Source organism: Symsagittifera roscoffensis, chromosome 1 (genome assembly GCF_963678635.1).
Source record: "Symsagittifera roscoffensis chromosome 1, txSymRosc1.1, whole genome shotgun sequence".
NCBI lineage: Eukaryota > Metazoa > Xenacoelomorpha > Acoela > Convolutidae > Symsagittifera > Symsagittifera roscoffensis.
Window position 1 is genome coordinate 8,935,978 of NC_087062.1, and position 23,446 is coordinate 8,959,423.

General features: G+C 36.3%; 2 protein-coding genes across 2 annotated transcripts in view; both read right to left on the bottom strand.

Annotated features, from left to right (window-relative positions):
- Positions 1–8,366, bottom strand: part of LOC134857190 (potassium voltage-gated channel subfamily C member 1-like) — a 45,615-nt gene extending 37,249 nt beyond the window's left edge. Inside the window, 4 exon segments of the mRNA XM_063873566.1 lie at positions 183–296; positions 885–1,145; positions 7,648–7,792; positions 7,958–8,366. Of these exon segments, the coding sequence (XP_063729636.1) occupies positions 183–296; positions 885–1,145; positions 7,648–7,792; positions 7,958–8,069 (632 nt within the window). The 5' untranslated portion in view covers positions 8,070–8,366.
- A 10,312-nt stretch (positions 8,367–18,678) lies between these two features.
- The window catches only part of LOC134857191 (tectonic-3-like), a 409,016-nt gene continuing 404,248 nt past the window's right edge, over positions 18,679–23,446 (bottom strand). The window contains exons 11-14 of the mRNA XM_063873567.1: positions 21,952–22,193; positions 21,534–21,714; positions 20,650–20,787; positions 18,679–19,234 (exon numbers count right to left, since the gene is read on the bottom strand). Coding sequence (XP_063729637.1) covers positions 18,986–19,234; positions 20,650–20,787; positions 21,534–21,714; positions 21,952–22,193 — 810 coding nt within the window. The 3' untranslated portion in view covers positions 18,679–18,985. The remainder of the gene's footprint in view (positions 19,235–20,649; positions 20,788–21,533; positions 21,715–21,951; positions 22,194–23,446) is intronic.

The following is a 23,446-nucleotide window of genomic DNA, read 5'->3' on the forward strand; positions in this document are numbered from 1 at the left end:
ACTTCTAACCCAATTTCACAACTTATGCCCTTCATGATAAGAAAGGCCATGGCTAGAAAGTCCATGACTAGAAAGTCCAGGACTAGAAAGGCCACGAATACGAAGGCACGAATAAAACGGCCATAACTAAAAGGCAATGACAATGCCCCTGTTCCTCCTGCTGCTGCTCGATCTCGTGTTACCTGTATATCATCCAGCAGCATGTCTCGAGGTGGGAATGGTCCAGACCCCAGAACTGGAGTTCACTGTCGAAAAGGGGCCAGCAGACATCACGAGGCACGTGTAGTTGTCCCGTCCTGAAAATAACACAAGCACAGTTGGCTGTTATTTATCACTATACTTGTTTAAGGCTCCGTTTGTTTCTTTCAGACTCTCATCGCAATTTGTTGACTGTTTTTGTTCCCCCCAACTGCAGGGGCGATGTGGGGGTAGGATTCGTTACCATGTTCATGATTCGTATAAAGTTGCTCGTTGAATTAGCCCTTAGGTATAGTAGAGGGGAGGGGAAATAGTTATTAAGATCTAATGCTTCTTTTTTATAAGATATTTTTAAAGGAAAAATATCAGCAGCCGTCTCTGTTCATTGCAAGCTTCAAAGAGTCTCAACTTGTTCAAATATAAGCAAGACATTTATTAATATCTGTTTTGGTGTGCTAAGGGGGTACTTGAGACGGGGCAGGTGTGGGCTCCTGCTCCTTTTCTTCCCATCTACTTATTTTTAAAAACAAATTTTTGTTCACATTGTGCGATTAATACGAAAATTGGCATAGGGACTAATTAGGCCATTTGAAACATATTTACTCTTCATATTTAACTTTGTAAGACTCTGGTTACACCATGAAACATGTGTGGGGTGGGGGGGGGGGGGGTGTGTTTGGTGTTACCTGTAGTAGTTGATGACATGTTCGAATAGTTCGGGGGACCTGTCGAAAAAGTACTGTCTGGAGGAGTGTTCATACTCGTCCGGGTGCAGTCTGTCGGCCGGCATCTGCATCAAGTAGAACAGTCGAGTGCCCGGCACCTGGGAGAGGGTGGAGCGGAACGAGTGGAATCGGACACCTCCTATGTTCAACACCACCCGCTCACGCGGCTCGGGGAAAATATTCCCGTCGAGGTCCACAGACGGAAGGTCCCCCACTCCTCTTCTGAACAAACAAATCCCAATAGTAAAAGAGCAACACTTCAGTTATCACAAATCAATCTAAATATTATGCTTGCACGAAAGTTTCCGCCTTATAAAAAAAAAACAGTCGCCTGCCATACAATAGCAGGTGATAGAATTGATATGGTGGAATATTCCATAGAAACACCAAATGCAAAAAATGCAATTATCTCAGCATCAAAAATGCAACCATTATGAAGCTGAATTTCAACCCACGCACGCTTGGATTTTTTACGTTTCGAATCGGATTAACTTCTGAATTGCATAATACTTTATTTTTGTGCCATTTGCACAATTCCTGACTGCTCGCGTTGCATGTGGGCTCTTCTGTCAAATGGAATCTGATGGTTTGTGCGAATAAAGTTCACCTACCCCATTAATGCATATAATACCAGAACAAAATTCAATGAAGGCGAAGCGTAACAATTACAGTCACGAGACAAACAAGTTGCAACTTCTTGTTTTGAACTGAGGAAACGTTGGCTTAAACTTTTTCAGTGGGCTGACGACCGCATAATCAGCTAAGGCATAAAAACGTCTCAATAGTCACAGCGGCTATGTCTGCTGTTTATGACGAGAAGCCTATTAATTACTCGGCTAATCCAATCTTTTTATTTCACCTTCCAAATTCATTAGATTCCCAACGAACAACGTTGACAGCAAGAATTCCTCTATAAGAAGACACGATTGCATGTCCAAAAACGCAAAAAAAACAAAGTTACGCAACCAAATATTTTTGAAGAGCTTTCTAGATACTCTTTTGGAACCCCTAGAGCTTTAAATCTTTTCTTTACATGTATACGAAAACAGCACAATTTGATCACAATTGAAATGGTTTGACCAAAATTATAAAGGCCAAAACGTAAATTGTTGAGCTTTTGTTAGAAACTTCACTGTTGATAAACCAAATTTACTGTTTTCTTACCTGAATATTCTAGTGAGTTTTCACATTATTTTATAAAAGTTTGTCAATTTGGCAACGCAACCTTCGATTCTATTCATTTTCGCGGAATTAAAAAAGTTCCAGAAACCAAAGATTAATGTTTCAACTCACAAGGACGTTACAAATTGAGTTTTTTAGGAGTAGAAGAATCGCTTTGGATTTAATTACATCGTTTTTGATAAATAAAGAGATCCAATTAAATTATGATTGTTATGATGAGTTTAAATTTTCTTACTTTTTGGTCATCTATTTGCGTTGTTTTTCAATATAAGTTGCAATTTATGAATAGCGTGACTGCAATTTATGCATAGCGTGACTGCAATTTTGAACAAAGATTTGAGAAAAAAATATAAGATGAAAAGTGGTGGATCAAAAAAGAACCGAAACTGTAGTTGATCCATTTTCAGATTGGCGCTAACCAGGAATAAAACAATTTAATTGATGATTCAGCCATGAACATGATTAAAAAAAAACTGAAAACTATTTTGAAAGGCCACATGATAAAGAAAACATCAAAAGACAAAAATGATATTACTATGAAATTAAAATGGAGACGTAGTGACACGCATATGTGTCCATTAGCATACGGCAATGGCTTTATTGTATTCTTTTTTTAGGACAAAGTCTGGTTAGCAATGTGAAAAATATTTTCTACAGTCGTCTAGTAGAAGTTTCAGAGGATCTACTTAACAACTGCCCCCCCCCCCCTTTTAAGAAAGGGTGGGGGGGGGGGGAGGGGTGGGGCAATTGTCAAGTAGATCAAAATAACTCATTTTCGACCAATCAGATTGCAGCAATTTACCAATTTACATAGAACGCACTAGTGCTATTTACTGCTTTTATTAATAGGGGTGGCAATTCTTAAGTAGGTACCAAAGGGAGGGCGATTGTTAAGTAGATCCGTTTCAGCCCCGTCCAGATCATTTAAGAGTTGAGGAGTTTTAAAATGTTGAAGACGAAAACAGTCAGCACTCGAAAAAAGCCATTTATTACGAGTATGCTAATCGACACACATGCCGGTCATCAATAAGTAAGACTTACCTTACAGGAACACTGCTGCTTCTGCCAGTGGAAAGATCAGGAAATGATTTTTGCGTCATAAAGTAATGCTTTTTCCGAAAGTATTTGAAAACTGGCTTTCTATTCGAACTTTAAAGTAATTCAACGAAAAATAGTTTATTTCTTCGGTGGTACTGCTGTAAATTTGAAGCGTACCGATTATCAGATCACACAATTCGATTAGAGACGAATAGCTTACAGGTTAATTTAGTGAAGATACAACAGATTAAGAACAAGAGCCATAGCAATATAGGAATTATCCTCCACAGATCCGAACTGGCAAACAACCAAGCTACACGTGCAGTGCACTGGAACTCAACGTGTTGCAACGAAACGCAATTGAAGACCAGGAGGCTCAGACGAAGAGTAAACTTTATGAAACTTTGAAATAGAATAAAATCTATTTAAATTGAAATGATTTAGCCGGCCCTACATAAATGACCTTAAAACGGGACCTAATTCCCAGTTATAACAAATACTGATTTAAATACGTTTCTGAGAAGCTTGTGACAAACTTTGATCGAAAAAGTACTTTTTCATTTAGATTTATCCGTAAGATAAATTTTAAAGCAACAAAACAAAACTGCTATCAAAGCGACGCCCTGAATATTCTGACTACCTTGGCAATATTTGCAAGTTGTTTGAAGCAGCTTTTGGTAAAAACACAAAATTTCATTATATAACAGTGAGGACTTGCAGGTGCGCCTAAGGATTCAAATTTTCATCAGTTATAGTTTTAATATTGACTATTTAACTTTTTCGAGCTTAACTCACAATATGTATTTTTAAATATTTTTTGTTTAACCGTTTAAAATTTTTAAAGCTAAACCGTAAATATTTAAATACGTTGGCAGTTTAGCTTAAAAAATTTGAAATAAATGACCTTAAAATAGTTTTCAAACATGCACTTTTCGAGTTAAGCTTGAAAAATAAAAAAATTATTATTAAAATTAGTTATAACACAAGATAAATTGAAAACATCGCCTAACAAAAATTTAAAAAAGCACAAGTCACAATCGTTCGCATAACTACAAACTTTTACTATCAATTTTATTAAGTGCTATCCTATTGCACAGAAAACAGTTTAGTAGAAAAAAAAACTGACGAAAACGTCGACTTTCTGTATCTTTTGCCAACTTAGGAGAATATTCTAATGAGACAATTAAAATTTCTATGAGCTGTTGTTTGCAAACTAAGCAGAGGTTTCTCAAATCCTCCCTCATTTTAAGGGAAACCAATATGGGTTGCTACTAAAGAGAAAAACTTTTCCTGTACAGTGTCCCAAACGAAGTGAGTTTATTATTCAATTGTTATTTTAACTTGCTTCTGCATTCGAATAAATTCTTTCAACGTCCTCTCTTCAAGAACCATTATTGACATAATTTATTTAGACTTACTACATTTTTTACATCAACCGAGAACGGATTTCTGAGTTACCCTTTTTGAAATTTTGCTGTTTGGTCTGAAACAGCTGTTTGTCTTCACCTGCAAAAAAGCCTAACTGCAAAATTTTTTTCTTGAAAAGATAGCTAGCAAAAAAAAAATGAAAACTTTCGAAACAATGGCTTCCAGCAATTTCACGATAATGTGAAAAGTTTTTACAGATGATCAAAACTTCCAATTTTTACAATTAGGAAAACGCTTTTGTTTGAGGCATATTTTGGACTACATGACAACTTTTTATAACGGGAGCAAAATATCCGAGCTACGCTTTCCACACTGCTAAGTAAATCGATAAAAATCTGGACTGAAAATTTCTTTTGGACTGAAAAGGCCAGTTTTCTCTATCTGCTGTACGTTTTCTCAGGAAGCGAGAACTTTTTCTATTTTTTGATAATCATAAAAAAAACTCGTTGCGCAATGTGAAACATTCTGAGCAAGAAAAATGGTCTGAGCATATTGCGAAACTTCTGAAACTCAGATAAATCTTAAAATTTCACGCCTTTATTAAAATTCAATAAAAATAGTTAGAAATAGTCCGATACAACTTAGCAAGTTCCAAAAATCAGACAAGGATACTTTCATACAAATGAGCTTTTATTATTTGCTCTCGTTCAATGTAAAAAAATTTGTCTGAAATCCAAGCAATTTTTGACCAAATTGGTAATCCGCGAAAATAATGTTTTTAGAGAGTAATTTCTAGAATTACGTTATATGTTCTCACTAATAGAATTAATTTTAAACAAGTCTAGCGGAAGGACTTTCGAGAGCAAAATACATGAGTTAATTCTTCCTAAACTATAATTATATGGGTTGAAGAAATACTAGTTTGTTCTGGACTCAAAAGGCCAGTTTTCACCATTTGCCATAACAGGCGAGTATACTTTTTCGATTAATTAAGCAAAAACATTAGTTATGCGACGTGAAACGTCCTCAAACAGCAAATTGACAAGCGCATAGTGACAAATTTCCTAAATTGAAGTAATTCTTGAAATTTCACGCCCTTTATAAACTCACAAAAAATGGTGAAAACTGGCATTATAAAACCCGGGCCAAACTAGAAAGTCACTGAAATAACTTTTTGATACTTTCATAACAGTGAGCGCTGATCATTTGATCTCGTTCGATGTAATAACTTTTTTAATTTCAATCAGTTTTTGGTCAAAGAGATAATCCGCAAAATGGGGATTTCAGAGAGTAGAATTTACAGAAAAGCGAAGCGGAGCTTCGCACCACTTGCGATACAACATAATCATAAAAAGCGCAAGTCCAAAAAATGAAAACATTGAAAAAAAACTATATGAACCAAAATTTTCGTATTTCTCGATGAAGGACACCTAGGGTTCAACTAAAGCTGGAAATACGGGTTTGATATTTTTTGAGTTTGTTATACTGATGCGGGACAAAATGCGTGTTTTCAGGAATTCGACTCTGCTCAAAACTTTAGTTGTTTCGCGCAACCGATTCTTTCTATAGAAATTTTCATCTCAGATTTGATAGGGTAGTTTTTAAGAAAATTCAAAAGTTTCTAAGAAACTGTCGAAGTTGAAAAACTTCGGTTTTCGAAATCCGTAACTGTTTTCTACTAAACGCAGGGTGTGGCCAGAAAAAAAAACATTAAAAAAATGGGCTTTCTCGATTGAAAACTTCACCTGAGAATTGCGATAACTTTCGAGTAGAGTAAAAAAAACTTCCAAAAAACGGTTGAAGTTTCAAAACTTTCACTCGTTTGAAGACCATACCTTTGTCTAAAAGAAACAAGGAGTAGCAAATTATGAAGGTAAGTTTCCGACAATCTGTTTTGTCGATAAAAACCTATAAAGCTATGATATCAGATAGGCAGAAGAGTTATCGAGAAAAGTCCAAAAAACGGTCAACAAATCAAAGTTGACATTTTCGAAAACTATAGCTTTTCAAAAAGTTTGGTCGTAGTCGCGTATGCAAAGGAGGCTCCCACAACCCGTTCTTTGGATTGATTCCAATATCTCAGATATGAGAGGTTATTTTTTGGTAAAATTCATAAAATTTAAGAAAAAATCAAAAATTTGACTATGGCGAGGGCATAAGGTTAAGTTTAAGAAGTTTTGCGCATGGCCACTTATAGTGGTAGCTTTTCAAATTTGTTTTACTCATTGAAACCAAAATCTCAGATTTGAAAGATAAGTTTTTGAGAAAATGAAAAATATATCGATCAAACATTGCCCCAACTGACTTTTTCGAAGGCTATACACATAGGGGTAAAGCAAAACAAAGCTCAGGAGAGTATGCAGGCACACAGAAATGAAGCCGGTCGTTCTATGGATGCCCCTTGTGTGAAAATTACAGGGAAGGGTTTTGAGGAAATACTAAATTTCCTGCAAAAAAAAAGATAAAATTTTCCAGAGCGCGTATCAAAAACAAAACAAAATTAAAAAACCCTATCCCATACACTTTTATAATACCTGTTTTATCAAACAAGAAATCTGTGCAAAGATGTCAAACCAGACATTTGAAATTCGAATTAGCAACTGAACAAAACCTACGAAGCGGAAACAAGGCCGCCAATCTTTGAGCAGACAACAGTTGAGGCGAAAAAAAAACAGATTTTATAAAACACTTTAAAAAGTTTCATTTCCCTCCTGAAACTACCCTGTAGTTTTTAGTATCCACCGAGTAGTTAAATTTGAATATTTATGAAATTGAGCATTTTATCTGCATGCGGATTCAACTGATTTTGTTTAACTAGTTGCTGAACCGAAAAAATTGTACATTCCGATTTGATAAAGCTTGCTAATCGCAAGCGTAAAAAATACGTTTCAGAAGTGAAATTTCAAAAAATCTAACAGAAAGTCTTTTCCTGTTTCTCAAAAAAGGGTTTTGCAAAATGTTCACACAACAAATATCGAAAGATTTTTTTATTTCTAAAATTGATTAATGCGTAATAAGTCTCGCTCGAAATAAATAAGCGAATTAATATTGGTCGCAACTTGCTCCAACTGCATAAATCTTGCTTGAAATTTTTGGTTAGTTTGAGCCAGCTGAAGTTGGCTTTTGATTTAGTGACCTGGTGAAGTTGAGATTGCGATCAAAATGAGGTCTCTTCTTCAGACGGAACCGTCTCGACTGGAACGCTTTTCTCTTCTGGCTACAAGAGTACGACAATTGATGTGGGTTATTCGTCGTCTTTAGCTGCACATTTCCCCCACCCCCTGTATCATTTAAGACAAGTGAGGTACAAGTATGAAAGATGGGTCCCCGTCATTTTCATTAAAAGCAAGGATGGAACTACTCAAGCTGTTTCAGCAGATGTTAGCCCCGACATAAAATGTTCTTCAAGGAGCCATCTATATATTTCGAAGACCCAACGATCATACTTGTTCCGTCAACTGAGTTATACTCCTCGTCATCATCCTCTTCTTCTTCTCTGGGGCAGGTGGTTCGGGGTAAGGCCACTGCGTGACGCGACACCATCGAAATATTGTACATTGTAAGCCCACTTTTCTGCTGCTCAACTCCCGATATTCACAAATATTTATTCGTTAATGTCTGTTTTTTTTCTGATTTTGAGTTGCACGCATAATTTTGCAAGTTTGGGTGAAGAATTTTTTTTTTAAATGATTTTGAAAGTTTGAACAATTGGACAGTTCTAATGACAATTCACAGTTTCAGCTCTGTTAGGCCAGACAATGTTATAAGATTTTGATTCTGCTCATGCTGAATTTATAAGAGTGATTTTTATTTTTCTCTGTTTATATTGTTTGAGTTTTGGTTATTAGCTGTATGGTCGTCAGTTTTCAAAATTACTCAAGAGTACACTCACAATGTGAGCTCATGTCCATTCAACGTACATACACACACATGCTTCTTAGATGGCATTTTTCAATTATGCGCTGACTGAGTCGTTTCAAAGTAGCAATCAGCCAAGCGCAGCACAGACAACAAAATTACTGCTTTCAATCACTAGCCAAAAGCTAAAGCTCATGTCAACCTTAGAGTAATTTGCGAGTTAAGTAAAGCTAAATTATCTGAAGGTTGTATTCTAAAACATTTAAGCGCAAAAGAACTTTCATGGTGCTTTTGTATGGCTTTTAGATTTGGAAGTGACAATGTTGACAAAAAAGTACGTGCATTTATTTGAAGATCGAGATGGAAGTTTTGCGTATCTTAAGTTAGACAAGGGAAGCAGAACCTTTTCGCGTTATTTCGCATAGGATGCAACAATTAAATTCATTAAAAAAGCTACGAAAAGAAAAAAAAAGCCGAAGGAAATAAGCCAAAGCTAAAAGCAAGCCTGAATTGACCAAGCTAAAAAAAAGTTTCCTTAACTCGCGAAAGTATGGGCCTACAAAAAATTGGTCAGGAGAGTCTGCACATAAAGTCACGAGAGTTTGGACATATGTTCGCGAAAGTCTAGAAAATGTATGTCCAGACGTTCGCGACTCTATATCCAGCTTTTCGCAAAAAAATTTTTGGTTTGTTTAGAATTTCACGACCCATGACACGACTTTTGCGAATTTCTAACCAGATTTTCAAATACTTTAGGTCTGGATCCGAATGCAGCGCGGCTTTCAAAGTCTGGATATGAGTCTGAGACCTCGACCCGGGCTAAAAGATTTGTTGATAATTTCCCCAATTTTACAATTTTCTACACAGAGGCGAAGCTGCGCTTCTAACCATCTACGATACAAAAATGAATGACTACAATTAAAATCATCAAAACAAATCAAATCAAAAAATTAACAAAAATACCTTCAAAAAATGTTATCAAAAACTGCTATTAAAAACTACCATTAAAAACTTTACAATGAGATTGCTTCCAAATTTATGAAATCGAGTTTTTATTATTATTGTTGTTTGAAACAAATAGCTTTTTCGATTGATTTGATGAATTTAAAATGCATCAATTATGTTAAGTTATTACTATTTGAATGTCGAAACACATGCTATCAATAAGCCCTAAAAGTGGCATCAATATTTGCGACTTAGGTTAGAAAAAAAAGAATAGTCGAAGAATAACACTAACGCTCACTAAAGTTCACTAGTGTAAAAATGCAGGACAATAAGAAAAAAAACAACTCAGTAAGCTTCAAAAAACAAAAAACAAGCTAGCTCCGACGGGATTTGCACTCCAACCTCCAGAGTTAGAGTTTAGCGTCTTTACAACTGCTCTATACCACATACTTGTCTCCCGCAAACCAGCCATCAACGACCCGAATGAAAAGTAGGCTTTTAGTCAAACAAAATTAGAATCATATCAGCACGCAGATACTGAAATGAAACTTTTTTGTTGAGCTCCAACTTATGCGAGTTAGATTGAACAATGTAAATTTGCAATATAACACAAGCTTTCAATGCTGGTAGATAAATAAACTCAGCAGCAAAAAAAAGTTGCAGTAACTTTGCAATTTCAAAAAGGGAAAACTAAAAACTAAACTTTTGTTAAGGTATGGAAACTCAAGGGGAAATGGCAATCAGTTACTGATAAAAATTACACAGAGGCAAATAATAGAGAGAACATGACAACAGCAGCTCTATAAAGTGCAATTAAAAGTAGAAATGAGCCTAGAATAAGTGAAAATTCGGCTAAGTCTCGGATTCGATCAGCGACCTACTGCGCCCTAGTTTATTTGATTCTCATGCACTAACGACTCAGGCATGGACGCTAATTTAATCATGAAGAATAGCCACAAATAAAGCAGAAAACAGATGCTATGAAAATTCCAATGCTACAGATCGTGTTTATAGCAAAAAGGGCCACAAATTGTGAACACTTTTATTTGAGTTGTAGGTTAGAAAAAAAAGAAGTTTCGTACTAATACACTACGCTGCTTGCTAGTGTATTGATAGAGAATTTTTTTAAAATGCAAGGTTTGAACACAGAGGCGAAGCTGTGCTTCGCAAACACTTGCGAGAACACGACCAAAAAGCAGCTCTATCAAGTCAATTTAGCAAAAACTCGGCTACGTGTCGGATTCTGCGACCTAGCAAATTTGAGTCTCACTAACTAACTACTCAGCCACGGATGCTTAAAATCCCCCAAAACCAGCCACCAATAACGCAGCTACATATATCGATAAATTCCCTATTCGATGCAGCAAAAGTAGCACCAAAGCCAAAAAGACACAACTTTGCAATGTAATAAATGGCAAAACATAAAGCCATATTGTGTAAATTACGCATTTCAAAAACTGCGAGATATATTGAGTTAGAAAATTTCTGAAATCGAGCTTTTATAATTGTGATGTTTGAAACAAATAGCTTTTTTCGGTTAATTTGATGAATTAAAAATGTATCAACTGTGTTAATTTATTACTATTCGAATGCCAAAAGACATGCTATCAAAAATTTGAAAAGGTTTTTCACCATTATTGGGGTACCGCACCATAAAAGTGCCGCACCAATATTTGCGACTTAGATTGGAGACAAAAATAAGGTTCGTACTAATACACCAACTTCGCAAGTGTAAAACACGGAGGCAAAGTTGCACTTCGCGTGCACGAGCAAAAATATGACCAATAACGCTACTGGGAAAAGCTGAATGAGTAAGACTTTGAGTCTACAAAATTTCATAAGTGACGTAAGCCAATTATGAGAACATAATTGCTAAGTGACGGAAGCCAATTAAGACGCATTAGCAGTACCAGTCAATTTGAAAAAAAATTACCATTTGACATGCCTCAATTTATAGAGCAGACGCATTTAAACTAGTATACGACAAGTTCATTGAAAACATCCGACCCTGCCCAGGTTCAAACCCTCTTATATTACTACTGGTCACCCTCCCTACCTCTACGCTACAGATCCATGATACTTGGAAACTTAAGCGCTATTTGTAATTAAATAGTCTATGCTAATATCCTTAGCATTGGCTGTACTTAATAGCTGGATCAAAGTGAACACTTTCAAAATGACACATTTTGTCGCAACAATTGCATCGCAACAATATTTGCGACTTAGGATGGAAAAAAAGAAAGTTCATACTATAACACAAGCTATGCTTGTGTAAACAGATACATTACAATGTCAAAACCAATTTTTCAAATTTGCACCAATTAACTGAGAATCAACCAAATGTTACGTTCAAAACATATATTGTTGGTTTCTCAACGATAACAGCGACCTTTGGGTTTATTTGATTTTAATTCGCTCAAGTCACGTCAGAATATTATCACGCAGCTTTTTTTAAACGTTTTTCAGAATCATGATTCGATAAGCTGTATACTTTTTCCATGATTCGCGGTGGATTTAAATAGTACAAACAGTTCATTACTTGCCTCGTATGAATCTCTCCTAAATGAATATTAAGTTTTTTGTTCTCACACTAATTTCTCATTTTCAAAGCGGCCAGGTAAAACGCTTAAAATCAATATTCGCAAAGTCAAATTTATAAGGCACCCAGGGGAGTGTTTGGGGAAAGGGCCTTCGCTAGCATCTCGCCTCAAAGCTTCGACTCCCTCATTACCCACAGTTTCCCAATTAGGTACTGTTTTTCAACAGATCTGATCTTCTTTTGTCAATCTTCTTTTTTATGTCAATAGGATTGATTTTCTGAGCTGTACCAAATCAGTAAAAACCCTATTTGACTAAATTGTTTGCGCAACAGGCCATATTTCGAAAAAAAGAGGTAAAAAAAGACGTTTATAGATTTTTTTGGCGCGCACTCCCCCTCAAAATTAGTATAATTTGGAGCCAAAGGCGCCCATAGAAAAATTTTAAGCTTTTTCAGCTAAAATGGATATTTCAAATATTAGTACCAAGGAGGGACCCTTTGGGTCGTCAGCGGGTTGAATTCCTTAGGGAAGCATCTGCCCCCCTCCCCTAAGCCCGCTACTGTTTTACAGCATTCATTTGAACGTGGAGCGAGCACCAAAAATCTTGATTTTTTGATTAAAACAATACTTTGCACAAAATTTTTTGGCAATCTAGGGTCTACAAGATTTTGGCAATCTAGGGTCTATATAGTGTTTTACGAAAACTTGGAAAATCACTTTGGTCGACATGATAAAAATGTTCAACAAATTTACCGTTTTTTTTTGTTGAAAATTCTCGCCATCGAGAAAGTACAATATCTGCTCCTGAAACACTAGCGTGCCGAGGGGGCGAGGGGCGCACTTCATTCTAAATCCCATTTTTACAAAAGGGTCCCCCACTGCGATATTGTTTGTTACAACTTTAATTTTGAGGGTCCGGCAGCTCAAGTTTTTTCGGAAGAGCATTCGGTGCCTCATCAAAGGGCAATATGCGCCTAATTATGACATGCATCCAAAATCAGTAGACTTATTAGTTGCAATTAACATACTTTTCAACTTATTTTTTTTACTTGAGACAAAGAAGAATCTAAGAAGAGTGGGTTGGGTGTTAATTTAAAGAGGAGATTCTCCGATCACGCATTATGAACACTGTTGTTGAGAATGATTGATGATTGTGTCTCACCTGTAGTAGTGTCTGGTGACAAGTTTGTCAGTTATGTTGGGGTAGTTACTGTCCACTCCGCCCCCACTACCACACCCACTGTTTCCTTTTCGAATCATAATGCCCCCCCTCTCTCTCTCTCTTCTCTGTTCTTCCAACAGTAGTCCTTCGCTGTCTCTAGAATTGTGACCAGGAAGGCCTCTTTTGCAAAGGGTTCACAAAGATCATTTCATCTCGGCCAATTGCAAAGGATCTAAATCTAACGTCTCCTAACTGGAGGTAGCGAAAAATGAACAATTTTTCAACCCAATTTCTGACCTTCTATCAAATAAATGTCTCATATTTGAGTCCTCCCATTTGAAGTGCAGCAACATCTGAGGTGGTACGCAGCAGCTACAAAAGAGATACAAGAAAAAGACAATTGGAGATCGCAAAATGAGACAAGTTTCAATTGAAACTGGCAATAAAATTGATTAAAACTTCAGTTTGCCAAAGTACTCCTTCAACCATGATACATATGGTATTCAACATATTACTGCCATTTTTAACTATCCATGCAAAATGCACTATTTCATAACCATTAAAAACGTATTCAATATGTTGGAAAAAATTCTGAGCTATAAGTTCAAGTGGACAACAAAATAAAGTGGTAAAGGAATTGTCTAACTGAGGAAGAAATAGAATGAAAACGAAACGAAAGGTTAGAAAAAGAAGGCGTTTGAAGAGATCAACAAAAGGTGTTAATAAGAAAACGAAGCGACAAAACAGATAATCTTCAGTTGTTGTTCCGCAGAGTTGAATCAACACACACTATAGTTCTGCGGGTAACAAACACAAGGTGCTTTGGGTGGCCAAATCAGAGAGCGTGTAGCGAGGAGCACCCATTCTTCAAAACATTTCCACCTTGCATTGAACTTGCCTCATTTCTCTCACCATTTTCCTCGCAATCTCGCTCAGGTATTTTTCAATTTACATGGTTATTTTTACAATTGACCTTTTCTAAATCTACATAATTTATAAGTGAAGTATATGTGGGTGTTGCTATGTTGGTATGCTAGCTGCCATTTGAATAATTGCAGCAAAAATTGGAAATTGTTAATTGAAAAGTAACTAATTCATTGGCAGATGAGATTTATCTCTTATGCAACTCGGAAAGCAGGATACAACTCCGCATTTAAACAAGTGTCATTTTGCAAACAAATAATGATCACCATTGTGGCAAAACTAACTAATTCCTTTTCAAACGTCCCTCGCGGCTGTGCTTCCAAACTGTTCATGAGGGGATACAGTCACGTCAATCCATCGGCGTACTCCTAAAAACTGAAGCATAAGTTTTTGGTACTTAGTCTGACCAAATTTAATTGAACTGTCATTTATGAAATTGAACTCTGCTGTAAAATTAATTTTTATCAATTTTTCAATCAAATTGATGTTGGAATTTCCCATTTTCGGACACCTGATATTTGTGAATTAGATGGGCGGGCTAACTAAAAAACCCACGGATCCGCAATGCAATCTTCTTCCTTGCAAAAAGGCTTCCCTGATATCACGCAGAGTTGATATTTTTAGTGCTCTCAAAAATTGATTATTGTACTTAGGACGATTGAATAGATGCTAAAATGTGAATGGTATGATCGGATAGTAGATCGTCTATGACAATAAATATAATGTCGAACTATGATTTAAGGGGGTGGGGGTCTCACGCCTCTTCAATTTCTGGGGTTCAACCAGCTGATCCCCCCATGGATACCCCTTTTGGTAATATTTAACGCTGTCAGTCCGTTTTTGATATTCCAAAAACGTTTTTTTTTGAGTGATTATATTTCCAAATTCACCTACAGCGCAAAAACATGGTAAATGAGGACCTATTTATGTTTACGGAGAGCTCGCAAAATCAATTCAAATCGTTTTCAGTGCTCAGATGAACCGTCACTTGCCAAACATCGAGACGTGATACACTCATTTCAACTTGATAGCAAGAGTGACCGAGTTTTCTATTATTAGCCCCGGCCCTAATTTCTCTCTTTTCTACTTTGGACCTTGCCTCCGTAGGTAGGGGAGAGTGATCTCATCCATTTCCCAGTAGTCGGTCCACCTTGAGGAGGCGGATGACACTGGGACCCCTCCAACCGTGATCAAGTGGGAATTTGAAACCTTGACCTTCGTGTTTAAGGCCGCGCCTCTTGACCACTCTGCCACGGCCGCTCAAGAGTGACCGATCGTCAAAGGTGGACAGAGTACGTTTTATCACTAACCATTGCAGCCTAATTGTTTGAAAACCAGTATGGAAATATATTATGAAAAACATTAGTTAGAGTTATATCTGCTTCAATCATTAAAAACTCTGTGGTGCCCATAAATAAGCCGATAAAAATAGAGAAATCGATAACTGACTTTTTCAAGCCAAAAAGTTATAATTTAGGATAGTAAAGTGCATGGTGAACTTGAACAAGAGAACTTTTTGTCAAATTCACGGCGGACGCTAAATTTGTTTCGAATGTGCTTAGTCAGATATTGTAATTACTACTAAGTGAGAATTCTGAAGAAAGAAGACTGAAGAAGACAAGAAAGTAAAGTATTTTACACTGTTAGTATTTTAGTAAACAGTCTACAATTCTTTTTGGATGAGGATATACCCTAGACTCGCTAAATAGGTTACTAGAGCCCTGTTACGGAATAGGTAATTACTGCTCAGCCACCAATTTCTCATGAACCTGCAGAAAACTTAACTGATGTGAAAAAATCCGATTAAGAGTCTCTTGCTCTCGCAAGTGTAACACGGAGGCAAAACTGCGCATCACAAACGCAAGCAATTAAAAGGCTAAGAGGAGCTCTATAAAGGGAAAACAACGTGAAATAAAGAACATAGCCAATCGAAGATTGGAAAAGAGTAATGAACGCAAGTCAACACTGACTTAGAAAATCTCAACTTTCGAATTTCAAAGAAAAAAAAGAGATGCCCTATAAGCTTTTTGAATTTCTAAAACGATTTATGATTGGCGCTTTTTTGATAGCATTAACCCACCTTAAGAAAACTGGATCAACAGGTAGAGTTTTATAATCCGCTGGAAATCTAAAAAAAATAAATTCCAACTACGAAACTAGAAATCATTTACGAATTTTTGCGCCATTTGCACGTTCGTATTTGGAGAAAGCTAATTACGTCACTTTCAGCAGATGAATTTCAATTGAGCTCAAAAAATGCATATATACCTAGGTGCATCAATTTTTTAAGATTTCCTGAAAAAAAAATAGCAAGACCTATATAAGAGTCTTCACTACGTTCATTATTCTTAAAAAAGAAAAGATACAAAAACACATTGAATTTTTTGCTGATATTAGGAGTACCACGGCCTCACATCTGCTCCACGACCGCTTGTAATTTAACAAACAATAGGCACGTATAAATCAGCCACATTTGCTATCAAATTGTCATGGCTATGCAGCAGAAGTTCGACCAAATAAAAAACTATTTGAATATTCCGGATTTGAAGCTCGACCTGTACATTTGTAGTCTCACGTCCTCGCATTTGCGCCACAGTCGCTTAAAGTAAACTAATGGCCCAGCTAATTGTAGGTGAACCTCTTTAAAAATTTTATCACATTTTGTACTGATGCGCAAATGCGCTATTTTCAAATTCCAAAAAATTGGACTGTACGCAAAACCATAGTGCTTTCTTTGTTAAGTATGCGATTTATAAGAGATCACTACAATCATCCATTTCCCCGTAGTTTTCACCCATTTCTTCGTAGTTTCTAAAAACGATCAAACACTCTTAACTTTTTTCTACTTAAGCATGGGCATAACCTATTGCCATAACCTGTTTTTTTTTAATTAAACCTTTAAAATCAGATTTAGCTAGTAGTTTTTTAGAAGTCATTTTCGAGAGTAGTGAAGAAATTAAAAAAAGACGGTAAAAGTTTCTAAAAAGTACTTTTTCGAAGTCCATGCCGGCTTTTCCGCAAAGTCATAACTTTCTTTTTCTATAAAAATAAGGTCGTAGCCATTTATGCAGGGAAAACTTCTACCAACTTTTCTTGCGATTGAACCTTTAGTCTCAGATTTGGCAAGAAATTATCGAGAAAAGTTTTTAAACTTGACCAAACTGTCAAAGCTTGTTTGAGTCCATAATTTTTTTCTACCATATTTAGGGAATAGCCGCTTATGAAGGGCGGAGATCCCCAGGGCAGCGATCGGGGGCTAAAAACGTTCGAGCACCAATAGAGCGGACGCAGTACATGCTATTAAATTGCCCATTCAAAATGCCGAAAAACGCATCATTTTCTTATGCACTATTGTATGTAGGCTGCGTCGCGGAAAATGGACTGAGTGCATATGACTAAATAAACAAAAAAACAGAAGAAAAAACAAAAAAATCCATTTTTTTTCAACTTTTTTGCAGAATTTTTGATTCCTAAATGGCATTAATAATAAACCAATTTACTTCAGTAAAATCAAAACTTAAGCATAAATAAGCTATTGTTAACGTCCTAAATTAAGCATAAGTAAGCATTCTCGCTCCCTTTACTGGCTCGAATTTAGACGAAAAACCGAAATTTTCCAACCACTAAGTTTTTGAATTTAAATAATCTTTTGCGATCGCCTCTTTTTTATACAACTGGTTCAAATTAAGAAAACTGGATTGAAAGATAAATTATTCGGTTGGAAAATAAAAAAATTCAATCACTTTTTTCGCTCCAATTGCATTCGCTCCAATTTCAATTGAACTCAAAAAGTGCATATATACCCAAGTGCATTCAAAAACGCATTAATATGAATGAATGCACATTTGTAATTATAAGAGCATTTTAAGACATTTTCCAGAAAAACAAAAATACACCAAAACCTAGAAAAAAGTCTTCACTGCGTTCATTACTGTGAATAAACACCGATTATATTCATCAAAATTGCGTATAAATTATGCATTTCAAAAATGCATAAAAGTTGGAAATTTTCTGAAATGGGATTTTAACCATTACATTACTTATAAAACCAAAGTACTTTTTCTGGTTCAATTTTTGAACGAAGAAAGCATCAACTGTGTTACCCTTGTTCCAGTCAAATGTCAAAGCACATGCTATTATAATGTTAAATCAGCTTAACTGATTCAAAATTTACACCAAAAGCCGCACTTTTATTTGCAAATTAGGTTGGAAAAAAGTTGCATCGTATTTCTACACTACGCTACGCTCCTGTAATCAAATAAATCAGAAATTAAAAATCCTATTTGAACCAAATAGAAACATGTCAATGCACTCAAGCAGACCAAAAAATGAATGATCAAATTTCAAAGAAATAAAACCACCCCCTGAAAGCTCTTTTAATTTCATGAATCTTTAATGGCAGGCACTTTTTTGACAAAAATATCCGTAAATAAGAAATCGGAATTCAAAAAATAGTTCAATTTTTGACTCCGCTTCAAATCTTTGAACTAAATTCACAATTGACTCTTTGAATTAAAATTCACAACTGACACTTATTAAAGTCATGCTACTTTCACCCTGCGATTTTCACTTTCAAACTCAGATACAATTTTTAGCGCTCCTCTTCGAAAATGAAATCCTGCTCCAATTGACAAGTAATTTTTTCCTTAAGCAAAAAACAAGAATTACACGACCTAAATGAAGCGAAAGTTCCCTTCGATGAATACTGAAGTACACTGCTATCAACTTGCATAAAAAAGCAATTTCAATGTTTTAATTTTTTGCATATACACTTTATTACAATTTAACATTTCTATTCACAATAACAAAACATGTTTTTGCAGTAAGATTTATAAAAGAAAAGAAATTGGATTTATACACAGGTTCAACAGGATTTCAGTTTTTATTCATTCTCAACAGGTGTTTCTAAATTATCGACGAGAATCGAATCCACGCTCATATACAAATGTAAGAAGTAAAACTATCCGAATTTAGTTTGATTCCAATTGAGTCATTTACAACTTTTCTTTCTATACATTTTTTACAGAATTCTACAGCCCAGTTTTCTACAGAATACACTTGTGAAATATGAGTGCTAGGGACGTCACAGCAAGCAGATGATGACACAGACTATAGAAGTGTCTTGGTGCAGTGTTGACTAGGAATGGATAGAAGAAGTCGTAGGGGATGTCTGTTTCGATGGGGGGAATTTTCCTGACTGCCCCCTGCGTGTCTTCGGACACATCCACGAAGTTCACTATCACCTGACCATGAATGTCCATAGTTAATCCCTCCCCACTGCATTGCACGCCACACTGCAACAAAACAAACACATTTGCACCTCACATTCTGTTTAACCGCCAGAAAAAAAATTTGCCATTTTTCATGCCCCAACTTATACGAAAAAAAGGTGCAAACCAAATGGTCCATGACAAACATTTTCGGTCCTCATATTTAACCTTGTAAAACCTCTCGTTACACCATAAAATCAATGCCTAAGCGAGTTAGGAAACCAAAAATATTTTAGAAGTTGAACAGAGACTTGCGATACATAACAAAAATCAAATTACAATTTTGAAATACTTAAAATCAGATGAACTGGAGAATCAATCAAAAAATGCAAAATGAAAATGGCGATTACAACACAAGAAGTTGACAACCTAAAAACCCGCCAGATTTCATTGTGTTTAACATGAATAACAGACCCAAAAAAAATCACACAGAGGCAAAGCTGAATCTATCAAAATGAATGAAGGTAGTCGTTAAAAAATATGCCCCAACAATAGAATGCAAAATCAGCATCAGAACAAAATTAACCAGTCGGTGACATTTTTTTTTTCAAAACTCAAGCTAACTTGAAGTTTTTTAAAAGCCGAAATCTATTAAGCGGAAAAAATGAGTTTTAACAAACCGAGCGGTAGAAATACAACCAACTTAAAAACTGAGGAAGGTACGATAAAAAATGTGTATCCCTTGAAACGACCCAAAATTAGGTCACTAAGCCGATAAAACTAGGCAAAATGATTGGGGCCGAATAGTTTTTAAGCGAAATTTAAAAAAATACGAAGTCAAGGCAAGTAAAATTACAAAATTGCGGGAGTAAATCAAACACTAAAAACAACCCTAGAAAACCTTAAGAAACATGCGAGCAGCAAAAAGAAAACAATTCCAAGATGAGGCAACTATGCCGACAAAATATTAGCAGTCAAATAAATGTCTGACAATTTTATTTGAAAAATTTCCCGACCAGAACCTTTGCCATCCCAGGCGTATCACTAGAGATGATTCCAGAAGTCCAGATGAGTCCTGTAAACAAAGGTATATACAAGAAAAAAGTCGAGTACCCGATTGCAATACCCTTGCTTATCGCCAGGGTAATAAGCTTTGTTATGAATAGACTTTTTAAAATTCGAATTTATAGATTAAAAAAACGGATTCCACCTAACGATCCAATTTCCGAAGCCTAAAATATAAAATGCGAACAAATTTAATCCGCAACCATAAATAGATTCGTTTTTTGCGTTTGAATAAATTTTGTGCTTAATAGCCTGTAAAATTGAAATCAACCAAGTCGAAAAAAAATCATCAAAGAAAAAAACTTAGCAATAGTAAGAACATAAAAACCATCAAACCAAGAAATAGCAAAAGTTGTCCAAAATCGTATTTAGAGTTTTCTTAAAGAGATGAATAGTAAAAAAATCGAGAGTATGATGTGGTTATGGTAACTGACGTTGAAGGAGTAGTCAGCACTATAGGTCTCTCGCCTTGCGCCCACTATCTTCGCCTGAGGAGACTTCAGCTGGCCCACATTGGCGAAGAAAATGATGAGTTTGTATGTCGTCGCCAATCTACATCCTCCGCTCACAAACTGCAATAATCACAACTGGCCTAGTTATAATTACAGCCACTACACATGAACATCTCAAGGCGCCCGGAAGGAACACTCCCCCCCCCCCCCTAAATCCGCTACTGTTCTTCTTAGTTCGAAAATTGTTTTTAACCTCCCCCTTTGTACTATTTTTTGATATCCATTCTTGGATGATATCCATTCCACCTTAATATTTTCTTAAGGCGCCAATCTATAATGATTTTGAGGGGGGAGCGCGCGCTGAAAAAAAACGCAATTTATTGGTCGAAATTTTCCAAAAACTGCCTAAAAACGCTTTTTTTTTCAAAAATTTGCCAGCGACGCAGAAAATTTGGTCAAATTAGGACAATTTTAGAGGTTTGAGAGAGCTCAGAAAATCAATTTGGTCGACCTAAAAAAAGGTCGACAAAACTTTCAATTTTTTTTTTTGAAAATCGCCCCCTCCCTCGAGAAATTCCTAGATCCGCGCCTGAAGTCGAACAAATACACCCATCTTAAATCCATTTCAAACCCAAGAAAGCAATCTGATTGACTCTTTCACATATCCAATGCAATTCGGGAAAAAACAACTATTCTTCAAAACACCAGCTACCTATAAAGCATGCGCTGCAAAAGGATACTAAAATTCAGCACTTTGCTGAGCAAGCACCAATTTATGCGATCTTGATTGAAAAAAGAGTAACTCGTATTATTTAAAAAAAGCCAGCGTTTGCTAGTAAAAACTAGCGTATTAAAGTGTCTCATACCGAGCCGGTCTCCGCGGTTGTTGTGGGCTTGATGGATACCCAGTCGCCGGGTAAACTGCTGTCAGTGTTTCCGAACTGAGCCAACACCACTTCGTCCGAGAGAGTCCACAGTCCTTGGGTGAGTTGGTCCTGGATTGCTTCGCACGCAGCCTGACTCTCACTCAAGTTCGCTCGACTCACTCTGACAAACAAACGGAGCTATGGAATAGGAAGTATTTTTGTCACGCAAAATCAACTACCCCAAAGATCACTCTTAGGACAACCAGTGCCACACCATAATCAACCTTTCAGGCGTTATTATGATTCCAAAGAGCTCCTATAGTTCTCGGCGTCGAGAAACTGTTGTCTTGCGCCTTAAATGCTTTCTTTTGTTTGCGAAATTTTAATTAAAAAGGTCTTCAAATTCAAGTGTTCTAACGTTACGTGGCACCCAGAAACCGTGTTGTATCCGAATCGCACATCCACAGTAGACGTGCCCACCCCACATTGAGCAGCAGGTGACGTAATAGACAGGTAGGGATCTTGTTCATTCACCACCACACTCGTCTCAGTCTCATCTGTCACTGGGTCAGTGGTCACTACCACAACTCCCTTTCTGATCTCAAGTCCACGCTGGAATCCCGGGTTCCCACTCCGTTTAGTTCCAGTCTCATTCAGCGCCTATACATCAAACATTCCAAAATCAAACAATTCATATAAAAAATCACTTTCAAATTGTTTGCAACATATTATTCTCGGTCAACGTTTCTGAATCAATCTATACGACAGATCACACAAAATAATCCTAATTTTTATACGCACTATACTACAACTCAGTTTTTTAATATGCGTAATACGAAAAATTTTACCGAATCAGATTCGATGCTCGTTATCTTTGATATAAATTAATTGCTTTCAACTTCTCTCTTATCCATACAAACATTTGTGTAAAAACGGCTAAAGGAACAAACTAATATTAAACATTTGAGCTGACTGTGTTATTCAATATTTTTTGTAATTGAAAATTTGAGACATCTTTAGTTCTTCTCGTGGCTTAAATTGATTCGCAAAATGTGGCTTCTCGTTGCAAGCTATTCAAAAGATTAAATGATGAAATATTTTAACCTATTTTGATACAAGAATTGAGTAATTAAAAGTCAACTACTTAAATGCGCTGGACATATATCTCGCCAAGTTCAAGCTTCTTCGTCGTAGTCGGTTTCAATGTTCAAGCACGACCTATCTCGCCGAGTTTAAATTATCTACTAAGTTTTGGATATTACTGAACAAGTTACGCAGAATTATTCTGGTTGTATTAAGTAAGCATGTATCAAAAGCAAGTTTAAGGGAGTAGCACATTAAGTATTTGCCCATCTCTTTTTAAATGATGATTCTTTGAAAAATTAGTTTAAAAGATTATTCTAAAGATAATAATTTGACCATTTTCAGGAACTATCAATTTTCTGTTTAATTTGCCTTGATGGCTCGATGGTTTCCAAAGAGATGGCTCGATGACTCCCAAAGCTTTCGACCATAAAAGTTATACGCCTGTTAGGCAGGTATGCGAGTGGAGTCTCAGGCATCACTCTTTCTGATCATTTAAATATAATTCAGTAAACCGAAAGAAAATTTGCTTCATTTGATCTAACCTACTTGATAATTCAATTCACATCGAGGCAAAAAACTGAATGACTCTGAGGCTTCTTCTAGATTGCGTGACCCAGCGCATTTACTGGGATCCTTCTATCGCACATTTAATTCCTATTCCGCGTAGCAAGAACAGAAAATACACACCGACACTGGGTGCTAATTTAGGAATAACTACAATGCGCTGGAACATATTGAAAACTTGATGTTGAAATTTATCTTGCTTCGCCCTGGGCTTCCCTACATTCCCCAATTTCTCCGCTGCACTACCATGCTTTGCGTTGCTC